The following is a 24,938-nucleotide window of genomic DNA, read 5'->3' as shown; positions in this document are numbered from 1 at the left end:
GATGATCTGGCACGATTTTAAATGATACAATTGTGCTTTCAGTGTTGTGCAATTTATTTGACAAATGCCGGTTAACCCTTTGTGGTTTCACCCCAGATTTTCCTTTGCGACCGACATCGCCAGAGGGATGGCTTATCTACACCAGCAAAAAATTTACCACGGCAAGTTAAAATCCACCAACGCAGTGATCGATGACCGCTGGGTTTGCAAACTTACAGGTGAGGAATGGCAGTGTCTAAAGTCAGCACACAGTTAACTGGCCAGTTGCCAGAGCCTCGTAGTATTCAAAGACTCTCATTGTAGAATCGGATGTCACAGAAGGAGGCCATTCGGCCCATCGCGTCTGCACCAACTCTCTGACAGAGCATCTTACCCAGGCCCTATCCCCATAATGCCACGCATTTACCCCACTAATCCCCGTAACCTACACGTTTTTGGAGACTAAGGGGCAATTTAGCATGGCCAATACACCCAATGTACACATCTTTGGACTGTAGGAGGAAACCGGAGCACCCGGAGGAAACCCACGCAGACACGGGGAGAATGTGAAAACTCCACACAGACAGTGACCCGAGGCTGGAATTGAACCCGGGTCCCTGGCGCTGTGAGACAGCAGTGCTAACCACTGTGCCATCCACTGGCTCTTATACTGGCTCTTTAAAAGAGCTCTCCTATTAGTCCCACTCCCCCACTGCTCTTTCCACATTAACCTGTAACATGTTTCCTTCTCGATATTTATGCCATTCCCTTTTGAAAGTTGCCATTGAATCTGCCCTCTCACAACAACATGCTGCTTGAATTCTCCTCATCTCCCTCTCTGCTTCTTCTTTCAATTGCCCTAAATCCGTGTCCTGCATTCATAATGCGTCCTGTCTTTTCCACCAGATTTCTGCTTGCCAACTTACAGAAAGGAGGACTTTGCAGAGCCCCCTACAATTTACCACCAGAGGTTGCTCCAGGTATACTTACCTCCTGAGGCCCAGATGACACCAAATTTTGACCCCACCCTTACTACCGATGTGTACAGGTAACTCGGAGAATGAATCCAATGGATGTAATTTGAACTGTGGCTCAGAAGGTTAATGCGCTTGCCTCTGAATAAGGAAGCAGTGGATTCAAATCCCGCTTCAGAGATTTGGGGCACATCTGGTATGGTTGATTCATGGGTGGCATAGAAGGGACATGAGGGATTTGAGGCGTGTTAGGGTGGGCATGGGATGAGGAGGCATGGGGATATGTGAGGGATGGGGTGATGGTTGGGGGGAATAAAAACAGTGTAGCAGAACTGGGCCGATGTCCCAGTGAATTGAGGCAGGCCTTCTGACCAGGCCCCTCTTGGCACCCACACTCCTCTGACACTGTCTTGAAACTCGGGTGATCCTTACCCTGCCTGCCCACATCTCCAGGAGACATAACTTGGGCAGAGATGACAGGCTTTTGTTTCTGAAGCCAGGAAGTGGCCCAATTCACATTTCCTGAGCCCAACATGAAAATCTAGCCCAAGGTCCCACTAGAGGGGATACGAAGGAGGTTCACAAGGATGCTGCCTGGGATGGAGCATTGGAGCTATAAGGAGAGACTGGATAGGCTTGGATTGTTCTCTTTAGAGCAGAGAAGGATAAGGGGGGACATGATTGAGGCGTATAAGATTATGAGGCATAGGATGAGGGTGAGTAGCTGTTCCCCTTGTTTGAGGGGTCAATCACAAGGGGGCACAGTTTTAGGGTAAGGGGCAGGAGATTCAGAGGGGATTTGAGAAATAACTTTTTCACTCGGAGGGTGATGGGAATCTGGAATGCACTGCCCAGAAAGGTAGTGGAGGCGGGAAACCTTACAATGTTTAAAATATATTTGGATGAGCACTTGAAATATCTGATATGGACAAGTGCAGAAAAATGGGATTAGAGTGATTTTAGTGGTAGTTATTGTCAGTACAGACTCAATGGGCCTCTTCTGTGCTGTATGACTACGATTCTAGAAATCTCTACCTCGCTCGGTCTCCTGTACACAACCTGAGTCAGTGGAGCACCATTGGAGGAAAGGAAATGACACCTCCATTTTAGCTGGAAAGGATGAATTGGACATGGAAATTCTACAAAGAGGAATAGGATAGAGCTGTGAAGAAGGCCTATAGTGTGTTAGCTTTTATTAACAGGGGGTTGGAGTTTAAGAGCCGTGGGGTTATGCTGCAACTGTACAGGACCTTGGTGAGACCACATTTGGAATATTGTGTGCAGTTCTGGTCACCTCACTATAAGAAGGATGTGGAAGCGCTGGAAAGAGTGCAGAGGAGATTTACCAGGATGCTGCCTGGTTTGGAGGGTAGGTCTTATGAGGAAAGGTTGAGGGAGCTAGGGCTGTTCTCTCTGGAGCGGAGGAGGCTGAGGGGAGACTTAATAGAGGTTTATAAAATGATGAAGGGGATAAATAAAGTGAACGTTCAAAGACTATTTCCTCGGGTGGATGGAGCTATTACAAGGGGGCATAACTATAGGGTTCGTGGTGGGAGATACAGGAAGGATATCAGAGGTAGGTTCTTTACGCAGAGAGTGGTTGGGGTGTGGAATGGACTGCCTGCAGTGATAGTGGAGTCAGACACTTTAGGAACATTTAAGCGGTTATTGGATAGGCACATGGAGCACACCAGGATGATAGGGAGTGGGATAGCTTGATCTTAGTTTCAGATGAAGGTCGGCACAACATCGTGGGCCGAAGGGCCTGTTCTGTGCTGTACTGTTCTATGTTCTATGTTCTATGATATAAAATAAATGTATTGAAGTACAGCATGTGTGATGCCAGAATAAAATGGGGATCATTGTAGCTTCATGGCCAAGACTGAAGTGTTGTGTTGGCACCTATCTTTTCTGGAAATGACGACTAAAGAAAGATTTTGTGGTTCTTACAGCTATGGCATCATTCTGTTAGAAATTGCAACCAGAAGCGACCTTGTGCCGGTAAGTTTGATTTAAAACGTGAGGCAGAATCCAGCCCTATCCTTTGACCCATGCCCTGCTCCATAATTGTATTTCTGTTCAGAACATAGGAAGAAGGAGAGGCCATTCAGCCCCTCCAGCCTGTTCCGTCTTTCAATTAGCTCGTGGCTGCTCTGTAGCTTAACTCCACCTACATTGGTTCCATAGCACTTGTCTACAGAATAAAATTCAATCGCAGTTTCAGAAGGGCACATTGCTGTGGGTCTGTGCAGGATATTCTGGAGGGTCTGAAAATAGATAAATCCCCTGGTCCGGATGGGATTTATCCAAGGATTCTCTGGGAGGCAAGAGAAGTGATTGCAGAGCCTCTGGCTCTGATCTTCAGGTCGTCGTTGGCCTCTGGTATAGTACCAGAAGATTGGAGGTTAGCGAATGTTGTCCCATTGTTTAAGAAGGGGAACAGAGACTTCCCCGGGAATTATAGACCGGTGAGTCTCACTTCTGTTGTCGGCAAGATGTTGGAAAAAATTATAAGGGATAGGATTTATAGTTATTTGGAGAGTAATGAATTGATAGGTGATAGTCAGCATGGTTTTGTGGCAGGTAGGTCGTGCCTTACTAACCTTATTGAGTTTTTTGAGAAAGTGACCAAGGAGGTGGATGGGGGCAAGGCAGTGGACGTGGTATATATGGATTTTAGTAAGGCGTTTGATAAGGTTCACCATGGTAGGCTTCTGCAGAAAATGCAGATGTATGGGATTGGGGGTGATCTAGGAAATTGGATCAGGAATTGGCTAGCGGATAGGAAACAGAGGGTGGTGGTTGATAGTAAATATTCATCATGGAGTGCGGTTACAAGTGGTGTACCTCAGGGATCTGTTTTGGGGCCACTGCTGTTTGTAATATTTATTAATGATCTGGATGAGGGTATAGTTGGGTGGATTAGCAAATTTGCTGATGACACCAAAGTCGGTGGTGTGGTAGACAGTGAGGAAGGGTGTCGTAGTTTGCAGGAAGACTTAGACAGGTTGCAAAGTTGGGCCGAGAGGTGGCGGATGGAGTTTAATGCGGAGAAGTGTGAGGTAATTCACTTTGGTAGGAATAACAGATGTGTTGAGTATAGGGCTAACGGGAGGACTTTAAATAGTGTGGAGGAGCAGAGGGATCTAGGTGTATGTGTGCATAGATCCCTGAAAGTTGGGAATCAAGTAGATAAGGTTGTTAAGAAGGCATATGGTGTCTTGGCGTTTATTGGTAGGGGGATTGAATTTAGGAGTCGTAGCGTTATGTTGCAACTGTACACAACTCTGGTGCGGCCGCACTTGGAGTACTGTGTGCAGTTCTGGTCCCCACATTACAGGAAGGATGTGGAGGCTTTGGAGAGGGTGCAGAGGAGGTTTACCAGGATGTTGCCTGGTATGGAGGGGAGATCCTATGAGGAGAGGCTGAGGGATTTGGGATTGTTTTCGCTGGAAAGGCGGCGGCTAAGAGGGGATCTTATTGAAACATATAAGATGATTAGAGGTTTAGATAGGGTGGATAGTGATAGCCTTTTTCCTCTGATGGAGAAATCCAGCACGAGGGGGCATGGCTTTAAATTGAGGGGGGGTAGTTATAGAACCGATGTCAGGGGTAGGTTCTTTACCCAGAGGGTGGTGAGGGATTGGAATGCCCTGCCAGCATCAGTAGTAAATGCGCCTAGTTTGGGGGCGTTTAAGAGATCCGTAGATAGGTTCATGGACGAAAAGAAATTGGTTTAGGTTGGAGGGTCACAGTTTTTTTTTTAACTGGTCGGTGCAACATCGTGGGCCGAAGGGCCTGTTCTGCGCTGTAATGTTCTATGTTCTACATGTAGGCCAGACCAGGTAAGGAAGGCAGATTTCCTTCCCTAAAGGACTTTAGCAAACCAGGTGGGGTTTTTTTATTCATTCATGGGGCATGGGCATCGCTGGCCAGTCAGCATTTACTGCCCCTCCCTCGTTGCCCGAGGGCAGTTAAGAATCAACCACATTGCTGTGGCCCTGGAGTCACATGTAGGCCAGAGCAGGTAAGGATGGCAGATTTCCTTCTCTGAAGGGGCATTAGTGAACCAGATGGGTTTTTAATGACAATCCACAATGATTTCATGGTCATCATTAGATTTTTAATTCCAGATCTTCATTGAATTCAAATTTCACCATCTGCCCTGGGATTTGAACCCAAGTCCCCAGATCTTGCTCTGGATTACTAGTCCAGTAACAATACCACTGTGCCACAGGCTCCCCTCATTTAATGTGTCCCTCAATAGAAGGCTATTGCCCTTGTCTCCCTTCAGCAATGCCACATTGAGGAATAACCACTTTCCCCATAATTTGTAGAATAGTTTTAGACCATTTTTTGTGGTTATTCAGGAAGGGTTGTGGATGCGAGTTCAGTATCAAAATTCAATAGCAATCTTCGATAGTAATATTCAATAATAATACTCAGAGCAAAGCTGAATAAATATTTGCTTTGGGGGGGCGGTGGGGAACATGACTAACTGGAAAGCGCCTCCAAAGAGCCAACATAGCTATGATGGGCCAAATGGACTCCATCTGTGTTCCATCACACTCTGATTTATGCCGTTCTCCCTCCGATATCCAGATGCAATTCATTAGGCAAACGGTGAAGTCCAAAATAATCCCTCCAGGTATTTTTGCCCCTTGCCACTGTTGCGATTAATTATTTAGTGGTCACTCGATGTTATCTTTTGGTTATCAAATCTTCGTTCTTTGTTTGCTGGGGCAATTCTTCCTCCACCAACCTTAAAATATCCGAAGAGGCATCAATAAGATCTCCGCAGACTCACTGACGCACGCGGCACAAGCGGCGAGTTGGAAAATTTGTGCAACTTTGAGGGGAAGAAGGGACTTTTTGCCTCGATGGTCGGCATCGACAGAGGAGCAGGAGGTTGAGAATGCTCCAGTGTGATGCGGAGAAAATTGTGACACGGCTCTTGATCACGAGAGACTGTTTAACGTGTATCCTTACATTGCAATGCAGAAGGAAGATGGGAATTTTACCGAGTGTGGCCGGTGTCCACCGCTACTGGAATTAATAAGTGGAAAATCGGAAAATGCCTGTCCATGCCCCGCTGAGTATGTCATGGTAAGGAAGCTGTCACAAACAAAAAAAAATCAACTTCCAAGCGAATATCGAATTATTAAACAACTTTGTGAGTGAAACCTTGTTCTTTTACAAATTTCTCCTTTTGCCCCACAGCTGATTAGGAAATGCCAGACGAAGAATTCAACCAATCGACCCACGTTTGAACAAATAAAGAAATACCTGCATAAAATTAACCCTAATAAAGTCAGCCCTGTGGACATGATGATGACCCTGGTACTGATAGGAAATTGGGATTTATGTATCTATTATTTTAAACAGTATAATCACAGTATGTGCAAGTGCCAGTATCTTCCCAGTTTCTGCAAAATCCAAGGTTCATTGTTACACAAAATATTTTTAGCACAAAGCACGAAGGGACTTAGGAGTCCTTGTTCAAGATTCTCTTGAGGTTAACGTGCAGGTTCAGTCGGCAGTTAGGAAGGCAAATGCAATGTTAGCATTCATGTCGAGAGGGCTAGAATACAAGAGCAGGGATGTACTTCTGAGGCTGTATAAGGCTCTGGTCAGACCCCATTTGGAGTATTGTCAGCAGTTTTGGGCCCCGTATAAAGGAAGGATGTGCTGGCCTCGGAAAGGATCTAGAGAAGGTTCACAAGAATGATCCCTGGAATGAAGAGCTTGTCGTATGAGGAATGGTTGAGGACTCTGGGTCTGTACTCATTGGAGTTTAGAAGGATGATGGGGGATCTTATTGAAACTTACAGGATACTGCGAGGCCTGGATAGAGTGGACGTGGAGAGGATGTTTCCACTAGTAGGAAAAACTAGAACCAGAGGGAACAACCTCAGACTAAAGGGACGATCCTTTAAAACAAAGATGAGGAGGAATTTCTTCAGCCAGAGAGTAGTGAATCTGTGGAATTCTTTGCCGCAGAAGGCTGTGGAGGCCAGGTCATTGAGTGTCTTTAAGACAGAGATAGATAGGTTCTTGATCAATAAGGGGATCAAGGGTTATGGGGAAAAGGCAGGAGAATGGGGATGAGAAAAATATCAGTTATGATTGAATGGCAGAGCAGACTCGATGCGCTGAATGGCCTAATTCAGCTCCAATGTCTTATGGTCTATGGTCTTATATGGAATACACAGCACAGGAACAGGCCATTCGGCCCAACTGGTCTGTGCTGGTGTTTATGCTCCACATGATCACCCTATCCTCCTATTGCTTTCTCCCTCGTGTTCCTATCCAGCTTCCCTTTAAATGTGTCCATACCATTCCCATGTGGTAGTGAGTTCCACATTCTCGCCACTCTCCGGGGAAGTCTCTCCTGAACTCCAGAATGTATTTAAGGTGGTTTGTTACCTTGTCCTTTTGCTATCTTACTGTTGCGCCATTATTCTTAACCGCTCTCAAAATGTGTTGTTAAGTCCCTGACCAGAAACACTAAGGTATATAATGCAGTTAGCCTAGACCCTAACTTCTGCATTTGATTTTGGCATTAGAGTGAGGATAAGGTGTTTCACTCCAGGTATGATTCAAGTGACCCACTAGGAAGCTTTTATCAAACCAAACTTTATTTAAGAACACAGTTAGAATATAACAAAAAGAATTAATATAACTTTTACCAATTAAAATACTTAAGCATAGCAAAATATAATCCCTAGCAGCTTGCTAACTCTGTTGTTCCAATTTTATAGCAATACCCCATAGACATACTGCCTTCTTCAGAATTAGTTAGCACGAAAACAAGTGTACTCACGTGATGCTGGATTTTCAGTCATTTAACACTTCTGGCAGAGATCCAGACAGCAGTTTCCAAAGCAGCAACTCTCAGAGAAAGGTCCACTCTCATACAGCAGAATCATACAGTCATAGAGGTTTACAGCATGGAAACAGGCCCTTCGGCCCAACTTGTCCATGCCACCCCTTTTTTAACCCCTAAGTTAGTCCCAGTTGCCCGCATTTGCCCCATATCCCGCTATACCCATCTTACCCACGTAACTGAAATCAAAGTGGAGAATGTGGGCCAAGTGGAGAATCTCTGAGAGAGAAACTTATCTCCTGGCAGATTCCAGTCTCCAGCGTCAAAGAGGGGAAAGATTCCTCTCTCTCGACTCAAAAGCAGCATCTAAGCCTGAAAGCCCAGCCTCCCCATCACATGACCATACCTGTCAATCATCCCAATTAAGCCCCACTCTGCAAAATCCCAGCGGAAAACAGCAGAACAGCATTAGTTCAGATTAGTCATAGATTCATCGAATAAAACCAACATTCTAGCCATTCGAAACAACTATGCTGCTGCAGTAACAATACAGGATGCCGGTAGACACAACAGCTCTGACAAAGTGGAAGGGACAGCTAGAAACATCCTGCGCAGAATCATGACTAAAGTACATTTCTTAAAGGCACAGTATCGTCACGGTGGAAAAGCATTTCTAACCAAAGAACCAGCACAAGCGTGATGGGTTGAATGGCCCATTCTATGTCCTATTATTCCGTGATTTGCACCATTCTCCCTCAGACACCCACACAATCCATTTGGCAGGCAGCAGAGTCCAAGATAATCCCCCAAGAGTTTTCTGAGCCTGAGGAGGTTGGGTGGCACCATGAGTAATTGACCAAGAAACTGCCTCTTAGCAATTCTGGATGGAGAGACGAGGGAAACTGGGGTCATCCTCCTAAGAACAGGGGTGGTTAAGAGGAGATGTAGTGGAGCTGTTCACAATTAGGGAGTGTTTAGATAGAGAGAAACTGCACCAACAGGGAGAAGCATCAAAACCAAGGATCACCAAAGGGGAAATGAGGAGGAACATGTTTATAAAACAAGTTCTCACGATATGCAGCGCGTTACCTGAAAAGCTGCTGGAAGCAGATTCGATCGTCAAAAGCGTAAAAATAGTAATGATTGAAAAGCGAAATTGCATAAATATTTGAAAAGGGAAGAACAAGGGAGTGCACCTAATTGGATGGCTCTTTCAAAGAGCTGGCACAGGCATAATGGGCTGAATGGCCTACATCTGTGCTGTTCGACTCAATGTGCCAATTACTTGCATATCCCTGGGTACGTGTGCACATTTCCTCATCCACTTCCAAAACGCATCAAAAAATATAGGCATTAAACCATTAACTAGTGGCTAAATGATCACATTCATTGAAAGAGCTGCAAACAGCAACTCAGCCACGGGATTTGGAGCTGCCACCAGATCTAAACTTACGCGCTTACCGGAGAAATAATAATCACTCCTTGTTTGAGGGATGGAAAGATCACGAGGAAACCTCAAACTGTCTCTTGTAGCCCTGTCTCTCTAAGTTAAAGGTTGTTCCAAAATAAGGTGTGTGTAATGTGGGCACGTCATCTGGCAGTAAGTGGGTGTGGCATCCATCTCTAGGTGGGCAGGTCCTTTGGCTGTGAGTGGGCAGGCCTTCCTGTGGTAAGTAGGCATGGCCACTGCCAATAAGTGCATGGAGCCTTCAGCGCTCGGTGGCATGAAGTCTCCACTGGAGCCTAGACACGTCCTCTGGCAGTGAATGGGTGAAGTATCCACTGGAACATTGGCAGATCCTCTGACAGAGAGTAGGCTGGTCCTCTGGCTGTAAGTGGGTGGAGCCATTGGCTGTCAGTGAGCAAGTCCTCCTGTGGAAATTAGGTATGGCCACTGCTAGTGAGTAGGCAATGCCTATTCTGTTAAGCAGGCATGGTCATGGCAGTAAAGTTGGCCGGTTCTGTTCCTAGTTTTTATCTTGGTCCTGCATCATCCACAGATGTGTGAATGGTGATGACCTGATGGAAATTGTTTCCAAAAATAATTTTAAGATGATTTAACCTTCGGTCCAAACTTGGAGCTAAATAGAGGTCAGCACACCTGGCCCAGAGTTCAGCTAGGAAATGTTTGTCCCTTACTGTGCTGAAATGAAGAAGTTGGGACTCGTCCAGATTCTGTTGCACGACTGGTTAGCTTGGTAACTAATTGATGTTTGTGTTAAGATGGAGAAATACAGCAAACACCTGGAAACTCTGGTAGCTGAGAGGACACAGGACCTGGTTCACGAGAAACAGAAAACGGACCGTCTGCTTTACAGTGAGTCCTAAAATAGTAACCCCTCTAATCAAACCCCACTCGCAACCCAACTGTTTAATAGAACAATGACTGCCCATTGCGGCTTCAAAAGCAGAGGCCTTCTCTGTTCTGCTTTATTCTGAAATAGACAGATTAAAGGCAAGCCTAGAAATCATAGTCAGCTGTGTTTGCTCCAAAGGGACCGAGTAATATTTAATTATCCATGATTTTAGCAGGAGCAATCGTGTTTTTAAGCAAAGCGATGAGAACAGGTCAGAATGGTGGCTTTCATCTCATAACTTAGAACTTTTGTCTTATGAACGGCACGATGGCACAGTGGTTCGCACTGCTGCCTCACAGCACCAGGGACCTGGGTTCAATTCCGGCCTTAGGTCCCTGTCTTTGTGGAGTTTGCTTGTTCTCCCCGTGTCTGCGTGGGTTTCCTCCAGTTCCATCCCACAGTCCAAAGATGTGTAGGTTAGATGGATTAGCCACGATAAATGTGTGGGGTTACGGGGATAGGGTGGGGGAGAGGACCTGCTTAAGATACTTTGTCAGAGAGTTGGTGCAGACTCGATGGGCTGAATGGCCCTCCTTCTGCACTGTCGGGATTCTATGATAGTGTGAGCCATGCTTTCTCGAGGCTTACTGACTGAAGTAGTGTGGTCACCTTAAGTGGAAATTGGGTCATGGCTTGAGGATAACGGACAAACCTTTTGGGACTGAGGTGAGGAGAAATTTCTTCACCCAGAAACTGTGGAATTCACTACCACTGGGTGTAGTTGAGGCCAAAACGTTGTGTGATTTCAAGAAATTAGATATAGCTCTTGGGGCTAAAGGGATCAAGGGATTAGGGGGGATCAGGTTATTGAATTTGATGATCAGCCATGATCAAAATCAATGGTGGAGCAGGCTCAAAGGGCAGAAGGCCTCCTCCTGCTTCTAGTTTCTATGTTTCTATGTTTTCACTGTTGCCTTTTCCAATATATGTGAAAATCCACCAAATTCTCAAGATTTAGGGCAACAATTGGAACTTGACACTAATTTGTTTTAAATTAAGATAGCTTGTGCTTGGCAAATGAGGGATGAGATCCACTGAAGTTAGAACACTGCAAGGAGAGGATATGGTTGACACATTGCACTATGTTTCCATTTAGGTTTTGCAGATGTCTAAGATATTTGTTCCTTTTCTAGGTATGTTACCAAAACAAGTAGCTGATGACTTAAGGCAAGGAATCACGGCTCAAGCTCAGAACTATGCTAGCGCAACAATATTCTTCAGGTAAATGCAACAAAGTTTCTTCATAAAACATCTTCATAACATGTCACAAGGCGATTCACAGAGGTATCATAAAACAAATGGGACACCAAGTCACACATGGCAATATTAGAGATGATGGAAGCTTGGTCAAAGAGGTGGGTTTTAAACATCTGAAAGGAGGAAAGCAGAGAGGCTTAGTGAGGAAATCCCACAAGTTGGGATAAAAGCAAATTACTGCAGATGCTGGAATCTGGAACCAAAGGAGAAAATGCTGGAAAATCCCAGCAGGTCTGGCAGCATCTGTAAGGAGAGAAAACAGCTGACTTTGTCAAAGCTGGGCTTTGACAAAGGGTCATCTGGACTCGAAAGGTCAGCTCTTTTCTCCTCTTACAGATGTTGCCAGACCTGCTGAGATTTTCCAGCATTTTGGCTTTTGACCAGACAGCTGAAGGCAAGGCCGCCAATGGGTGAAAAATTAAAATAGGGGAACCGGAATTAGATGAGTACAGATCTCTCGATGTTTCACAGGGCTGGAGAAGGTGACAGGGATAGGGTGGGATAGCGAAGACATAGGAGGGATTTGGAAGCAAGAATCAAGACATTGCTTGACCATGTCAGAGACCATGTCTCCACATCATGTCAGTAAACACAGAGGTTTTGAATTGAATTGATTTATTATTGTCACGTGTATTGGGATACAGTGAAAAGTATTGTTTCTTGTGAGCTGTTACAGACAAAACATACCGTTCATAGAGTACATAGGGGAGAAGGAAAGGATAGGGTGCAGAATATAGTGTTGCAGTTACTGATGGGGTGTGGAGAAAGATCTGTTTAATGTGTGATAGGTTCATTCAAAAGTCTGACGGCAGCAGGGAAGAAGCTGTTCTTGAGTCCTTGGTGTGAGGGCTGAACGATGGATGGTGTAAGGACACAGGCAGCAGGGTTTTGGAATGACCTCAAGCGTACAGAGGGTGAGAGGGTGAGAGGGTGGGCAGGAATGTGTTGGAATATGCGACACCTGCACACTTCTTCAGTCTTCCTGACCAACTGCACTGCGAGGGTTTTGACCACACACCGCAATAGATGAAAAAGGCCTGAGTATTGTAAGGTGAGAGGCATTCTATTAAAAGAACCAGCTTATATCGAGAGAGTCTTGAATAGCAAAGTGTCAGCAAGCTATTACAGAACTATGTCTTCACTCTGAGTGAAGGGGAGCTAAACTGGACATATATATTTGTAACCACTGTCAGCAGCTCTCCCGCTTAGCAAGCCAATAATCCTGACAATGTCAGTGATGTATTAAACAGGAATTGTGCCTATTTGTGAATGAAAAACAGTTCACCGGCTATTTTTTTTTTCAGAGCTGGTTTGGAAGCAAGAAAAATGATCCAAACTGAGTTCAGTATCATGGTGAGGGGTACAAAAAGGGGAAATTGTGTCTGTTAACCATGTTCATCTGACAATCTTTACGAATACCCTTCCTGTACGCTGTTGCGGTCCCATCTGTATTAACACCACCCCCAGTTTGGTGTAGACAGCAAATTTTGGAACAATTCTTCCAGTTGCCAAATCCAAATCATTTATGTATTTTGGGTGTAAAATTGTGGGCCGTTTGGGAGTACTTCAAAAACACCTGAAAGCAAATGCAAGGAAAATTGATTCCATATATATTTCACACAGCTTTTCACCTTGTTGTGTTTATGTTGATATCTGTGTAAAATGATAAGCTGTTTGCTAAGGTATGTTAACTGCGATTGTTATAAATAAATGTTGTTAAAATAGAAGAGCTTTTACTTATTAAAGGAAGTCAGCACTGTGGGCGTTCCCACACGACACAGGGACTGCACAGGGACTGCAACGGTTCAGGAAGGCGGTTCACCACCACCTCCTCAAGGGCAATTAGAGATGGGCAATAAATGCAGCTGGCCCAGCCAGTGACGCCCACATCCTGTAAACAATTTTCTTTTAAAAAGTGTAAAATTTGTTCTGGTAACAATTAAATGAAAGAAAGAACTGTCACTTAGGTAGCGCATTTCACAACCTCAATATCTTCCAAACCCACAACCATTACCACCCAGAAGGACAAGGGCAGCAGACACATGGGAACACCACCACCTACAAGTTCCCCTCCAAGCCACTCACCATCCTGACTTGGAAATTTATCGCCGTTCCTTCACTAACGCTGGGTCAAAATCCTGGAGCTCCCACCCTAACAGCACTGTGGGTGTACCTACACCACATGGACTGCAGCGTTTCAAGAGGCAGCTCAACTTCACCTTCTCAATGGCAGTTAGAGATGGGTAATAAATACTGGCCAATAGTCATTTGATTTGATTTGATTTATTATCGTCACATGTATTGGGGTACAGTGAAAAGTATTATTTCTTGCACGCTATACAGACAAAGCATATAATTCATAGAGTACATAGGGGAGAAGGAAAGGAGAGAGTTCAGAATATAGTGTTACCGTCATAGCTAGATTGTAAAGAAAGATCAACTTAGTAGGTCCATTCAAAAGTTTGATGGCAGCAGGGAAGAAGCTGTTCTTGAGTCGGTTGGTGTGTGATCTCAGACTTCTGTATCTTTTTCTCGACGGAAGAAGGTGGAAGAGAGAATGTTCCGGGTGCGTGGGGTCCTTGATTATGCTGGCTGCTTTTCCAAGAGAGCAGGAAGTGTAGACAGCGTCAGTGGATGGGAAGCTGGTTTGCTTGACGGGCTACACTCACAACTCTTTGTAGTTTCTTGAGGTCTTTGTCAGAGCCATTCAAAGCTGTAGTGTAACCCCAATCTCTTGGAATGAATTAAAAAAACCAAAGTGCTCCACCACTAATAATGCACTTTTAATGAAGTTTTGTAAGGCAGGAAATGCAGAAGCCAATTTGTGCACAGCAAGCTCCCACGAGCAGCAGTGAGATGACGACTGAATTGTCTGCTTTAGTTACGCAGGTTGAGGGATAAATGTTGGTCAGGACATCGAGGGAGAACTCCCCTGCTCTTCTTTGAATAGTGCCATGGGATCTTTTACATCCCACTGAGATGGCAGACTGTTTAACGTTTCATTCATTTGAAGAATGTTACAAACATTTCCTGGTATTGGAAGAATTATAACTAAGTGTCGCCTTAAGTTCTGTCCTAACGTATGAGCTGGCTACTAATCCATGTGTCAAGTGTGGGCTTGCCATGTAATACAAGATTAAGCTGTGATGTATATATGATCTACTAAAATACACTAGCTTTGCAATTCCATCACAGGACATTAATTTTTGAAAGCTAATTGCACTTGCATAATATTATTTCCTCTGCTATTAAAACCAGTGCCGTTAATTTTATTTGCACGAAATGAGTTAATACAGTGTCAGCAATTTGCATTAATATAGCACCTCTAACATAGTAAAACATCCCAAAGTGAATCGAAGGAACGAGATGAGTCAAAGATTTATCACTAAGCTCCGTAAGGAAATATTGGGACAGGCAACCAAAAGCTTGGTCAAAACCTTGGTTTTAAAGAGCGTCTTAAGTGGGGAGAGAGAGGTGGAGAAGATTAGTGAGGGAACTCCAGAGCTTGGAGCCCAGGCAGTTGAGGGAACGGCTGCCAATGTAAGTGGTAAGTGGAGGTGCTCGAGAGAGATCAGAGTTGGAGGAGCTCAGAGTTCTCAGAGGGTTGTAGTGCTGGAATAAAACAGCAGGCAAAGCAGTTTCGGGTAGAAACTTAGAAACATAGAAACTAGAAGCAGGAATAGGCCATTCAGCCCCTCAAGCAGTTCCGCCATTCATTTTGATCATGGCTGATCAATATCCTGATACTACCTTCCCCCCCCATCCCTTGATCCCTTTAGCCCCAAGAGTTATACCTAATTTCTTCTTGAAACCAGACAACGTTTTGGCCTCAGCTACTTTCTGTGGTAGTGAATTCCACACATTCACCACCCTCTGGGTGAAGAGATTTCTCCTCACCTCAGTCCTAAAAGGTTTACCCCTTATCCTCAAATTATGACCCCTAGTTCTGGATTACCCCAGCAACAGGAACATTCTTTCTGAATCAACCCTGTCTAATCCTGTTAGAATTCTATAAGTTTCTATGAGACCCCCTCTCACACTTCTAGGGTAGGCTGTACATGCCAGAAAAGGTCGTATATGAAGCCCAATCCATCACGCAAGCCAACCTCCATTGACTCTGTCTACACTTCCCATTGCCTCAGAAAAGCAGCCAGCATAATTAAGGACCCCACGCACCCCGGACATTCTCTCTTCCACCTTCTTCCGTCGAGAAAAAGATATAAAAGTCTGAGGTCACGTACCGACCAACTCAAGAACAGCTTCTTCCCTGCTGCCATCAGACTTTTGAATGGACTTACCTCGCATTAAGTTGATCTTTCTCTACACCCTAACTGTGACTGTAACACTACATTCTGCACTCTTATCGTTTCCTTCTCTATGAACGGTATGTTTTGTCTGTATACCGTGCAAGAAACAATACTTCTCACTGTATGTTAATACATGTGACAATAATAAATCAAATCAAATCAAATCATATGCAAGCATTCCACGGGAATTTCAAGATTAGAATGAGTGAAGACTTGGAAATTCCTGTCCTGCTTTGCAGAGTAAGAGGGAGTTAAATGCGGAATCTGAGGCTGTGAATCTTGAGTGGACAACATGTGGTCAAATTAGGTAAAGTCCGGCTCTTCCTTTCTTGAGATTCCAGTCATCTTGATTCTTTTGATGATCATCGTACTGTCTGTCACAGAACGATACACAGCAGCTGCAGTGAGAGTTAGTTGACCACAATCATTTAAAGACTGAAAGATACTGAGGTTTATGCGGTGGCACACTGGCACAGTGGTTAGCACTGCTGCCTCACAGCGTCAGAGACCTGGGTTCAATTCCTGGCTTGGGTCACTGTGTGGAGTTTACATGTTCTCCCTGTGTCTGCGTGGGTTTCCTCCCACAGTCCAAAGCTGTGCGGGTTAGGTGGATTGGCCATGCTAAATTGCCCCTTAGTGTCAGGGGGACTAGCAGGGTAAATGCATGGGGTTGTGGGGATAGGGCCTGGGTGGGATTGTGGTCAGTGCGGACCCGATTTCTGACAGTTTTTTAATTAAAATTTCTTTCCCACTTAAATTCCTTCTATTATTATTCATCCCCTCAGTCAGCATCTCAAAAGCACTTAATCTGCTGGGGGGCGGGCGGGCGGGTGGAGGGACCATGCAGAGGTCCATCGACCTCCAGCAGAGCTTTATGGTTTTGGGGCAAGCGTGGCTGGAACATCCCGCCCCAAAAGTCCTTCATTGGCTATGTAGCACTTTGAGACATCCTGAGGTTAGATTCGTTTTGATTCTTTCAAACACTGCCAGAGTAAGATACTGAGCAGTGAACTCCTCAGCAACCAGTGCCCAATTTTGTCCGTGATTGGCTAATGGAGCATGTTGGCAATTTAACTCTTCACTTCTGTCAGAAGCACCTCCATTCCACCACAGTGCTTCATTTCAATAGCGCCCCTCTCCTTCAGATACCACACCCTCAGAGGGTGTTGGCAACCATCAATTGCCATTGAATTGGTCCATGGTTACATTTGGCAAAGTACTGCAGTGGTTTGCTGTTGTCTCCTGCAGTGTGGAAACTCTCCCATTCTTACTGGCTGTCATCAGGCATGTTGGAAGGATGCACAGGCTCATAAACCTGACTGCCGCTTTCTGAATGAGTAAAGGGTGGCACAGTGGTTAGCACTGCTGCCTTCACAGCGCCAGGAGCCCAGGTTCGATTCTAGTCTCAGGGTCACTGTCTGTGTGGAGTATGCATGTTCTCCCTGTGTCTGCATGGGTTTCCTCTGGTATCCTCCCACAGTCCAAAGATGTGTAGGTTAGGTGGATTGACCAAGTTAAATTGCCCCTTAGTGTCCAGATGTGTCGGTTCGATGGGTTCGATGGGTTCGATGGGTTCGATGGGCAAGCTATGGTAAATGCGCAGCGTTATGGAGATAGGATTTTTCTGCACTATAGGAGTTTTATGGCCTACAACCATTCCTATTCATTCTGTTCCTGTTGAGTACAAACAGCTGGATTTATTGGTCAGGTGCATCCACTAATGGTGTGTTGCTTGTGATGAGACTTACACCAAATTTTAAAGTGTAAACACAGGCCATTTGGCCCAACTAGTCCGTCCTGGTACTTATCCTCCACACAAGCATCCTCCCATTCTTCTTCATTTCAGATAGCTTTTGATTTGATTTATTATTGTCAAATGTATCAACATACAGTGAAAAGTATTGTTTCTTGCACGCTATACAGACAAAGCATACTGTTCATAGAGAAGGAAAGGAGAGAGTGCAGAATGTAGTGTTACAGTCATAGCCAGGGTGTAAAGATCAACTTAGTGCGAGATAGGTCCATTCAAAAGTCTGACAGCAGCAGGGAAGAAGCTGTTCTTGAGTCGGTTGGTATGTGACCTCAGACTTTTGTATCTTTTTCCTGACGGAAGAAGGTGGAAGAGAGAGTGTCTGGGTCCTTAATAATGCTGGCTGCTTTGCCGAGGCAGCGGGAAGTGTAGACAGAGTCAATGGATGGGAGGCTGGTTTGTGTGATGGACTGGGCTTCGTTCGCGACCCTTTGTAATTTCTTGCGGTCTTGGGCAGAGCAGGAGCCATACCAAGCTGTGATATAACCAGAAAGAATGCTTTCTATGGTGCATCTGTAAAAGTTGGGGAGAGTCATGTAATGGTTTCCCCTTAAATGTGAACAGGCAATTTATCCCAAGTTTGTGAGGATGTGGCTAGGCCAGCATTTGTTGCCCATCCCCGATGGCCCTTGAGAAGATGATGCTTGATATGGTAACAAGTTTCATCTTCTCACCACTCTCTGCATGGGCCTGGGTTGGATTGTGGTCAGGACAGACTCGATGGGCCGAATGGCCTCCTTCTTCACTGTCTGATTCTATGTATATTTCTGACAGAGTGTTTTTTATTAAAAATTCTTTCCCATTTTTCTTTCTGCTCCACAGTGACATTGAAGGCTTCACACAGTTGTCCAGTATAAGTACACCTTATCAAGTTGTAGAATTGTTGAACAAATTATACACAACCTTTGATGAAATTATAGACAATTATGATGTCTACAAAGTGGAGACTATAGGAGATGCGTGTAAGTATTTTGTGTGGATCTTCTAAGAATCAAAGCTGTTCATTGTTACATTTGCAACAACTTAATTTATACAGGGCACCCTTGTAGGTTAGGTGGGCACCCCACTCTCCCACCTAACCTACACATCTTTGGACCTTGAGGTTCAATTTAGCATGGCCAGTCCACTCAACCTGCACATCACTGGAGTGTGGGAGGAAACCGGAGCTCCCGCTCAGACACAGGGAGAACGTGCAAACTCCACAGACAGTCACCCGGAATTGAACCTGGGTCCCTGGCGCTGTGAGGGAGCAGTGCTAACCACTGTGCCACCCTGCTATAGTAAAGTGGTTAGTGATTTAAACTTTCAATTTATCGATATGACCATACAACCCAGAAAAGGATCAATAGTAAATCTAGAGTTTGATGGCTATTATATTGCAGCCCACACGTGGACTAGAATTGTACATGGGGCTGCTTCAGGCCACACATCTGGCAGTATTCCAGGGCCACTCCATCCCCATCCCAACATCCCGCCAAATAAACATCCAGATGAAAATTATTGAAAGGTAGTGTGGGATGGGAGAGTAATTTGATTTGATTTATTATTGTCGCATGTATTAGTGTACAGTGAAAAGTATTGTTTCTTGCGTGTTGTACAGACAAAGCATACTGTTCATAGAGAAGGAAACGAGAGAGTGCAGAATGTAGTGTTACAGTCATAGCTAGGGTGTAGAGAAAAATCAACTTAGTGCAAGGTAGGTCCATTCAAAAGTCTGACGGCAGCAGGGAAGAAGCTGTTCCTGAGTCGTGACCTCAGACTTCTGTATGAGTGGGGCCAGCAGAAAAGGTACTACCTCTTCTCTCTCCATTAAAAGCTGCCATGACTGCATCAAGTCAGGGGAAAACCTAAACAGGCACTAGTTAGGGTTCTTCAAATCCTGCCCCAATCCTGTGCTCCAACACTAATCCAAGGAGGAGCATGACTTCCAAATTGCCACTATTTTGAAAAGGTAGGATTTCAATCAGGAATGGTGGTGTTGGTGCTGATTAGCCTGAGTTTCTTGTTGTTTTGCAGATATGGTGGTCTCAGGTGTACCGAAAGAAAATGGCATTGGTCACGCCAGCGAGATAGCAAGCATGGCCCTGGATCTGGTTGCCGTGTGTAACACTTTCAAAATTCCACACAAGCCACAGACAAAACTCAAGATCCGAGCTGGAATTCACTCCGGTAATGGACGAATGCCCTAATTCACCATTTTGACGTAGAACTTACATTTAACTGACTCACTTCATCTGACCTTTGTGCATGTTCCTGTCAACGAGTTGCAACCGCACTAAGCACTGTTTCTCTTTGTCACATGGGCAACTGCAGGACCTGTGGTTGCTGGGGTGGTCGGGACAAAGATGCCTCGCTACTGCTTGTTTGGTGACACCGTGAACACCGCTTCGAGGATGGAGTCAACAAGTCAAGGTAGAACGTGAACGTTTGTTCTCTCACCCTAATGAGGGGCATAGATCAGCTAGATAGTCAACATCTTTTCCCAATGGTAGGGGAGTCTAAAGCTTGAGGGCATAGGTTTAAGGTGAGAGGGGAGAGATACAAAAGGGTCCAGAGGGGCAATTTTTTCACACAGCAGGTGGTGAGTGTCCGGAACAAGTTGCCAGAGGTAGTAGTGGAGGCGGGTATCATGAGAAAGATGCAGCAGGAAGGCCAGAGAATCCCACCCATTCTTTAGCACTGCTAAAAACGAGAGGGACAGCGATGGTAAGTTCAGTTTAGGGGTGATGGTGGTACAATGGGAATGTCACTGGAGTAGCAAGCCCAGAGGCCCAAACTAATGTCTTAGAGACATGGGCCTAAATTTTACCGCCCCGCTCGCCACGGGAATCGGAGCGGGCGGGGCGCAGAACATGGAAAGGTCCATTGACCTCGGGTGGGATTTTCCGGTTTTGGATCAAGTGAGTCGGTAAAATACCACCCATGGGTTCAAATCCCACCACGACAGCTGGTGGAATTTAAACTCAATTTATAAAATCTAGTTTGGGAAATAGTGACCATAAAACTATCATAACTGATGTAAAAAGAAAAAACCCATCTGGTTCACTAATGTCCTTTTAGGGAAGGAAATCTGCCATTCCCACCTGGTCTGACCTACATGTTACCCCACAGCAAGGTATTTGACTCTGAACTGCCCTCTGAAATGGCCGAGCATGCTATACAGTTCAGTTTAGGGATGGGCTAGTCTTGTTACCAACACCCACATCTGATGGAAGAGTTCAATGAGAGGGACAGAGAGAAGGTTAAAGGTCACACCTCCCAGCTTTGCACAAGGTTGTACCATGCGATGCCAGTCAAAGCCTAAAGACTAGAAGTTATTGATGGTGATAGCAGTCGACATGCTTCAGGCACCGTGTAGGTGTCAAGACACCAGCTGGTCTTTTCCTACCCATCACTTTACTATGTCTGTGCATAAGGAGATAAGTAATCACAGAAAGAAGAGGGAAATAGGAGGAAAATGGCTGGGAAAAATGTACATTTATAAAAATAAATCCTCACTCTTCTGGTTCTGGTTGCAAAAATATGTCAAAGATCATGTGAAACAGGCCCAAAGAATTGAATTTCCGAGCTAGCGAGAGGAGATCTTGTGGTAGTGTCCCTCCCTCTGGGTTCAACTCCCGCTTAAGGACTTGATGGCCATGATGGAAGGTGTGTCACAACACACTCAAACAAGTTGATTTTGAATTTGTAAATCTGTCCGGGTACCTAGGGTATAGGCGGTTAGAGCACGGAATTTATCCATCCTGCCGCCACGGGAATTGTAGCAGGCGGGTCACGGAGCATGCAAAGGTCCATTGACCTCAGTTGGGAATTTCTGGCCTTTGGGGCGAGCGCGGCTGGAAAATCCCACCCGGAGAGTTTCCTAGTCAGTCATAAGTTCATAAGATATAGGAGCAGAATTAGGCCATTCAACCCATCGAGTCCGCTCCGCCATTCAATCATGCTCCTCATCCCCATTTTCCTGCCTTCTCCCCATAACCCTTCAACCCATTACCAATTAAAAATCTGTCTAACTCCTCCTTAAATTTACTCTCTGTCCCAGCATCCACCGCACTTTGGGGTAGCGAATTCCACAGATTCACAACCCTTTGGGAGAAGTAGTTTCTCCTCAACTCTGTTTTAAATTTGCTACCCCTTATCCTAAGACTATGATCTCTCGTCCTAGAATGCCCCACAAGAGGAAGCATCTGCTCCCCCTTTACTTTATCCATATCCTTTATCATCAATTTGATCTCTGCTCATTCTTCTAAATGATGTGGAGATGCCGGCATTGGACTGGGGTAAACACAGTAAGAAGTCTAACAACACCAGGTTAAAGTCCAACAAGATTATTTGGTAGCAAACGCCACTAGCTTTCGGACCGCTGCTCCTTCGTCAGGTGGAGTGGGAGATCTGTTCACAAACAGGGCATACAGAGACACAAACTCAATTTACAGAATAATGATTGGAATGCTATTCTTTACAGCTAATCAAGTCTTAAAGGTACAGACAATCTGAGTGGAGAGAGCATTAAGCACAGGTTAAAGAGATGTGTAGTGTCTCCAGACAGGACAGCTAGTGAGATTTTGCAAGTCCAGGCAAGTTGTGGGGGTTACAGATAGTGTGACATGAACCCAAGATCCCAGTTGAGGCCGTCCTCATGTGTGCGGAACTTGGCTATCAGTTTCTGCTCAGCGACTCTGCGTTGTCGTGTGTTGTGAAGGCCGCCTTGGAGAACGCTTGCCTGAAGATCAGAGGCTGAATGCCCGTGACCGCTGAAGTGCTCCCCAACAGGAAGAGAACAGTCTTGCCCGGAGCGGAGAAGCTATGACATCTCCTCCGGAGCCTTCAACATGTCATTGATGAAGATGAACATCTCGCCAAGGCCATCCCCATACCCCCACTTCTTGCCTTCAAACAACCGCACAACCTCAAACAGACCATTGTCCGCAGCAAACTTCCCAGCCTTCAGGAGAACAGTGACCACGACACCACACAACCGTGCCACAGCAACCTCTGCAAGACGTGCCAGATCATCGACACAGATGCCATCATCTCACATGAGAACACCATCCACCAGGTACACGGTACATATGCTTGCAACTCAGCCAACATTGTCTACCTGATACGCTGCAGGAAAGGATGTCCAGAGGCATGGTACATTGGGGAAACCATGCAGACGCTACGACAACGGATGAATGAACACCACTCGACAATCACCAGGCAAGACTGTTCTCTTCCTGTTGGGGAGCCCTTGAATTTGTGTCTCTGTATGCCCTGTTTGTGAGCAGACCTCCCACTCCACCTGAGGAAGGAGCAGCGCTCCGAAAGCTAGTGGCGTTTGCCACCAAATAAACCTGTTGGACTTTAACCTGATGTTGTTAGACTTCTTACTACATTCTTCTGAATCCCAGAGAGTATAGGCCTAAACTGTTCAATCTCTCGTCATACAACAAACCCCTCATCTCTGGAATCAATCTAGTGAACCTCTTCTGAACTGCCTCCAATGCCGCAACATCTTTCCTCAAGGGGACCAAAACTGTGCACAATACTCCAGGTGCGGCCTCACCAATGCCTTGTATAGTTGCAACAATACTTCCTTACCTTTACATTCTATTCCTTTAGCTATAAATGCCAACATTCCATTCGCTTTCTTTAGTATCTGCTGGACCTGCATGCTAGTTTTCAGTGAATTATGAATGAGGACACCCAGATCCCTCTGCACCGGAGCACCCCGAAGTTTCTCCCCATATATAATAAGTCGCCTTCCCAGTTTTCCGACCAAAATGCATGACCTCACACTTATCCACATTAAACTCCATCTGCCGCAAAGGGCAATGGTAGACTACTGCAGCACTTTGCCAAGCGTAATCACAGACCTAGACTGAAGTCCATAGTCCCTGACAGCCTTTCAGGGCTTATTATCTGAAGAGAGAGAGAGAACAAGGGCAGTGAAATTAATCGGATGGCTCTTTTAAAGAACCATGGGCCGTAAGGCTACCCTTCTAATGCCATAACTTTCGAATTACTGAACTGTTTTATTGCTTATGTCTTAGCACTGAAGATACAGTGCAGTTCCAGCACAAGCAGCTTACTGAAGCAGTTCGGAGGATATGTCTTAACATGTCGAGGCCCCTTGCAAATAAAAGTAAGTGAATTTCATTCAAATTATTTGTCGAGTTTTAGCAGAACAAATGAGAAGTCAGTACGATGATGAGGTGAATTAAATAGGTTATCTAATGAATATTTAGCCTTGTCACAGTATCAAATAAAATGCGTGACTCACTAGTTAATTTAATTCCCTGACCAGGCTAATAGTTCCGTTTGTCCAAGTTATTTTTAATTCACATTCCGGGTTGAGTGCGCATATCTCAGAGAAGGCGAATGTAAGCAGAGCCGGGCTGGATAGCAATTGCTCAGAATGACTTTGATAGTGAGAGCATGTTTAAAGTTTATTTATTAGTGTCACAAGTAAGCTTGCATTGACACTGCAATGGAGTTACTGTGAGAATCCCCTAGTCGCCGCACTCCGACGCCTCTTCGGATACACTGAGGGAGAATTTAGCACGGCCAATGCATCTAACCAGCACGACTTTCGGACTGTGGGAGTCCAGAGATGGGCGGGTTAGGTGGATTGGCCGTGCTAAATTGCCCCTTAGTGTTAGGGGGACTAGCAAGGGTAAATGCATGGGGTTATGGGAATAGGTCCTGGGTGAGATTGTGGTCGATGGGCCGAATGGCCTCCTTCTGCACTGTAGGTTTCTATGAAACCGGAGCACCCGGAGGAAACCCACGCAGACACGGGGAGAACATGCAGACTCCTCACAGACAGTGACGCAAGCCAGGAATCGAACCCGGATCCCTGGCGCTGTGAGGCAGCAGTGCTAACCACCGTGCCACCGTGCGCACTGTCAAAGGGGCATCCAAAATTAGGGGCCATCAGTATAAGATGTTCATTAATTAATCTAACTGGGAACTCAACAGAAACGTCTTTACTCAGAGCGTGGTGAGAATGTGGGACTTGCTACCACAAGGGGTGGTTTGAGGAGACGGTAGTGTGGCGGTTCTGTCACTGGACTAGTAATCCAGAGACCCAGGCTAGGCTCTGGGGACATGGGATTAAATTCCACCAGGGACCGTTGGTGGAATTTAAATTCAATTCATAAATCGGGAATTTTTCAGCTGGTGCCAATAACGGTGACCATGGCGACTATCATTGATGATTGTAAAAATAAACTCATTCACTCATGCCCTGTAGGGAAGGAAATCTGCCATCCTTACCTGATCTGGCCTACATGTGACTCCAAACCCACAGCAATGTGGCTGACAGTGGCCTAGCAAGCCATTCAATTCAAAACCAATTAGGGATGGGCAACAAATGCTGGCCTTGCCAACAATGCCCCTTTCCCACGAAGTTAAAAGTTAAAGTTAAAGATATTTATTTGTCAC

General features: G+C 45.4%; 1 protein-coding gene across 1 annotated transcript in view; it reads left to right on the top strand.

Annotated features, from left to right (window-relative positions):
* The window catches only part of LOC144494755 (atrial natriuretic peptide receptor 1), a 47,973-nt gene that overhangs the window by 21,672 nt on the left and 1,363 nt on the right, over positions 1 to 24,938 (top strand). The window contains exons 12-22 of the mRNA XM_078214048.1: positions 97 to 218; positions 886 to 1,027; positions 2,906 to 2,954; positions 5,955 to 6,059; positions 6,174 to 6,293; positions 10,003 to 10,096; positions 11,270 to 11,357; positions 18,333 to 18,472; positions 19,527 to 19,679; positions 19,824 to 19,922; positions 23,546 to 23,637. Coding sequence (XP_078070174.1) covers positions 97 to 218; positions 886 to 1,027; positions 2,906 to 2,954; positions 5,955 to 6,059; positions 6,174 to 6,293; positions 10,003 to 10,096; positions 11,270 to 11,357; positions 18,333 to 18,472; positions 19,527 to 19,679; positions 19,824 to 19,922; positions 23,546 to 23,637 — 1,204 coding nt within the window. The remainder of the gene's footprint in view (positions 1 to 96; positions 219 to 885; positions 1,028 to 2,905; positions 2,955 to 5,954; positions 6,060 to 6,173; positions 6,294 to 10,002; positions 10,097 to 11,269; positions 11,358 to 18,332; positions 18,473 to 19,526; positions 19,680 to 19,823; positions 19,923 to 23,545; positions 23,638 to 24,938) is intronic.

The sequence above is a fragment of the Mustelus asterias genome, chromosome 6 (assembly GCF_964213995.1).
Source record: "Mustelus asterias chromosome 6, sMusAst1.hap1.1, whole genome shotgun sequence".
Lineage (NCBI taxonomy): Eukaryota > Metazoa > Chordata > Chondrichthyes > Carcharhiniformes > Triakidae > Mustelus > Mustelus asterias.
The sequence above is the reverse complement of the archived record's forward strand: the minus strand, read 5'-3'. Positions and strand labels throughout refer to the sequence as shown.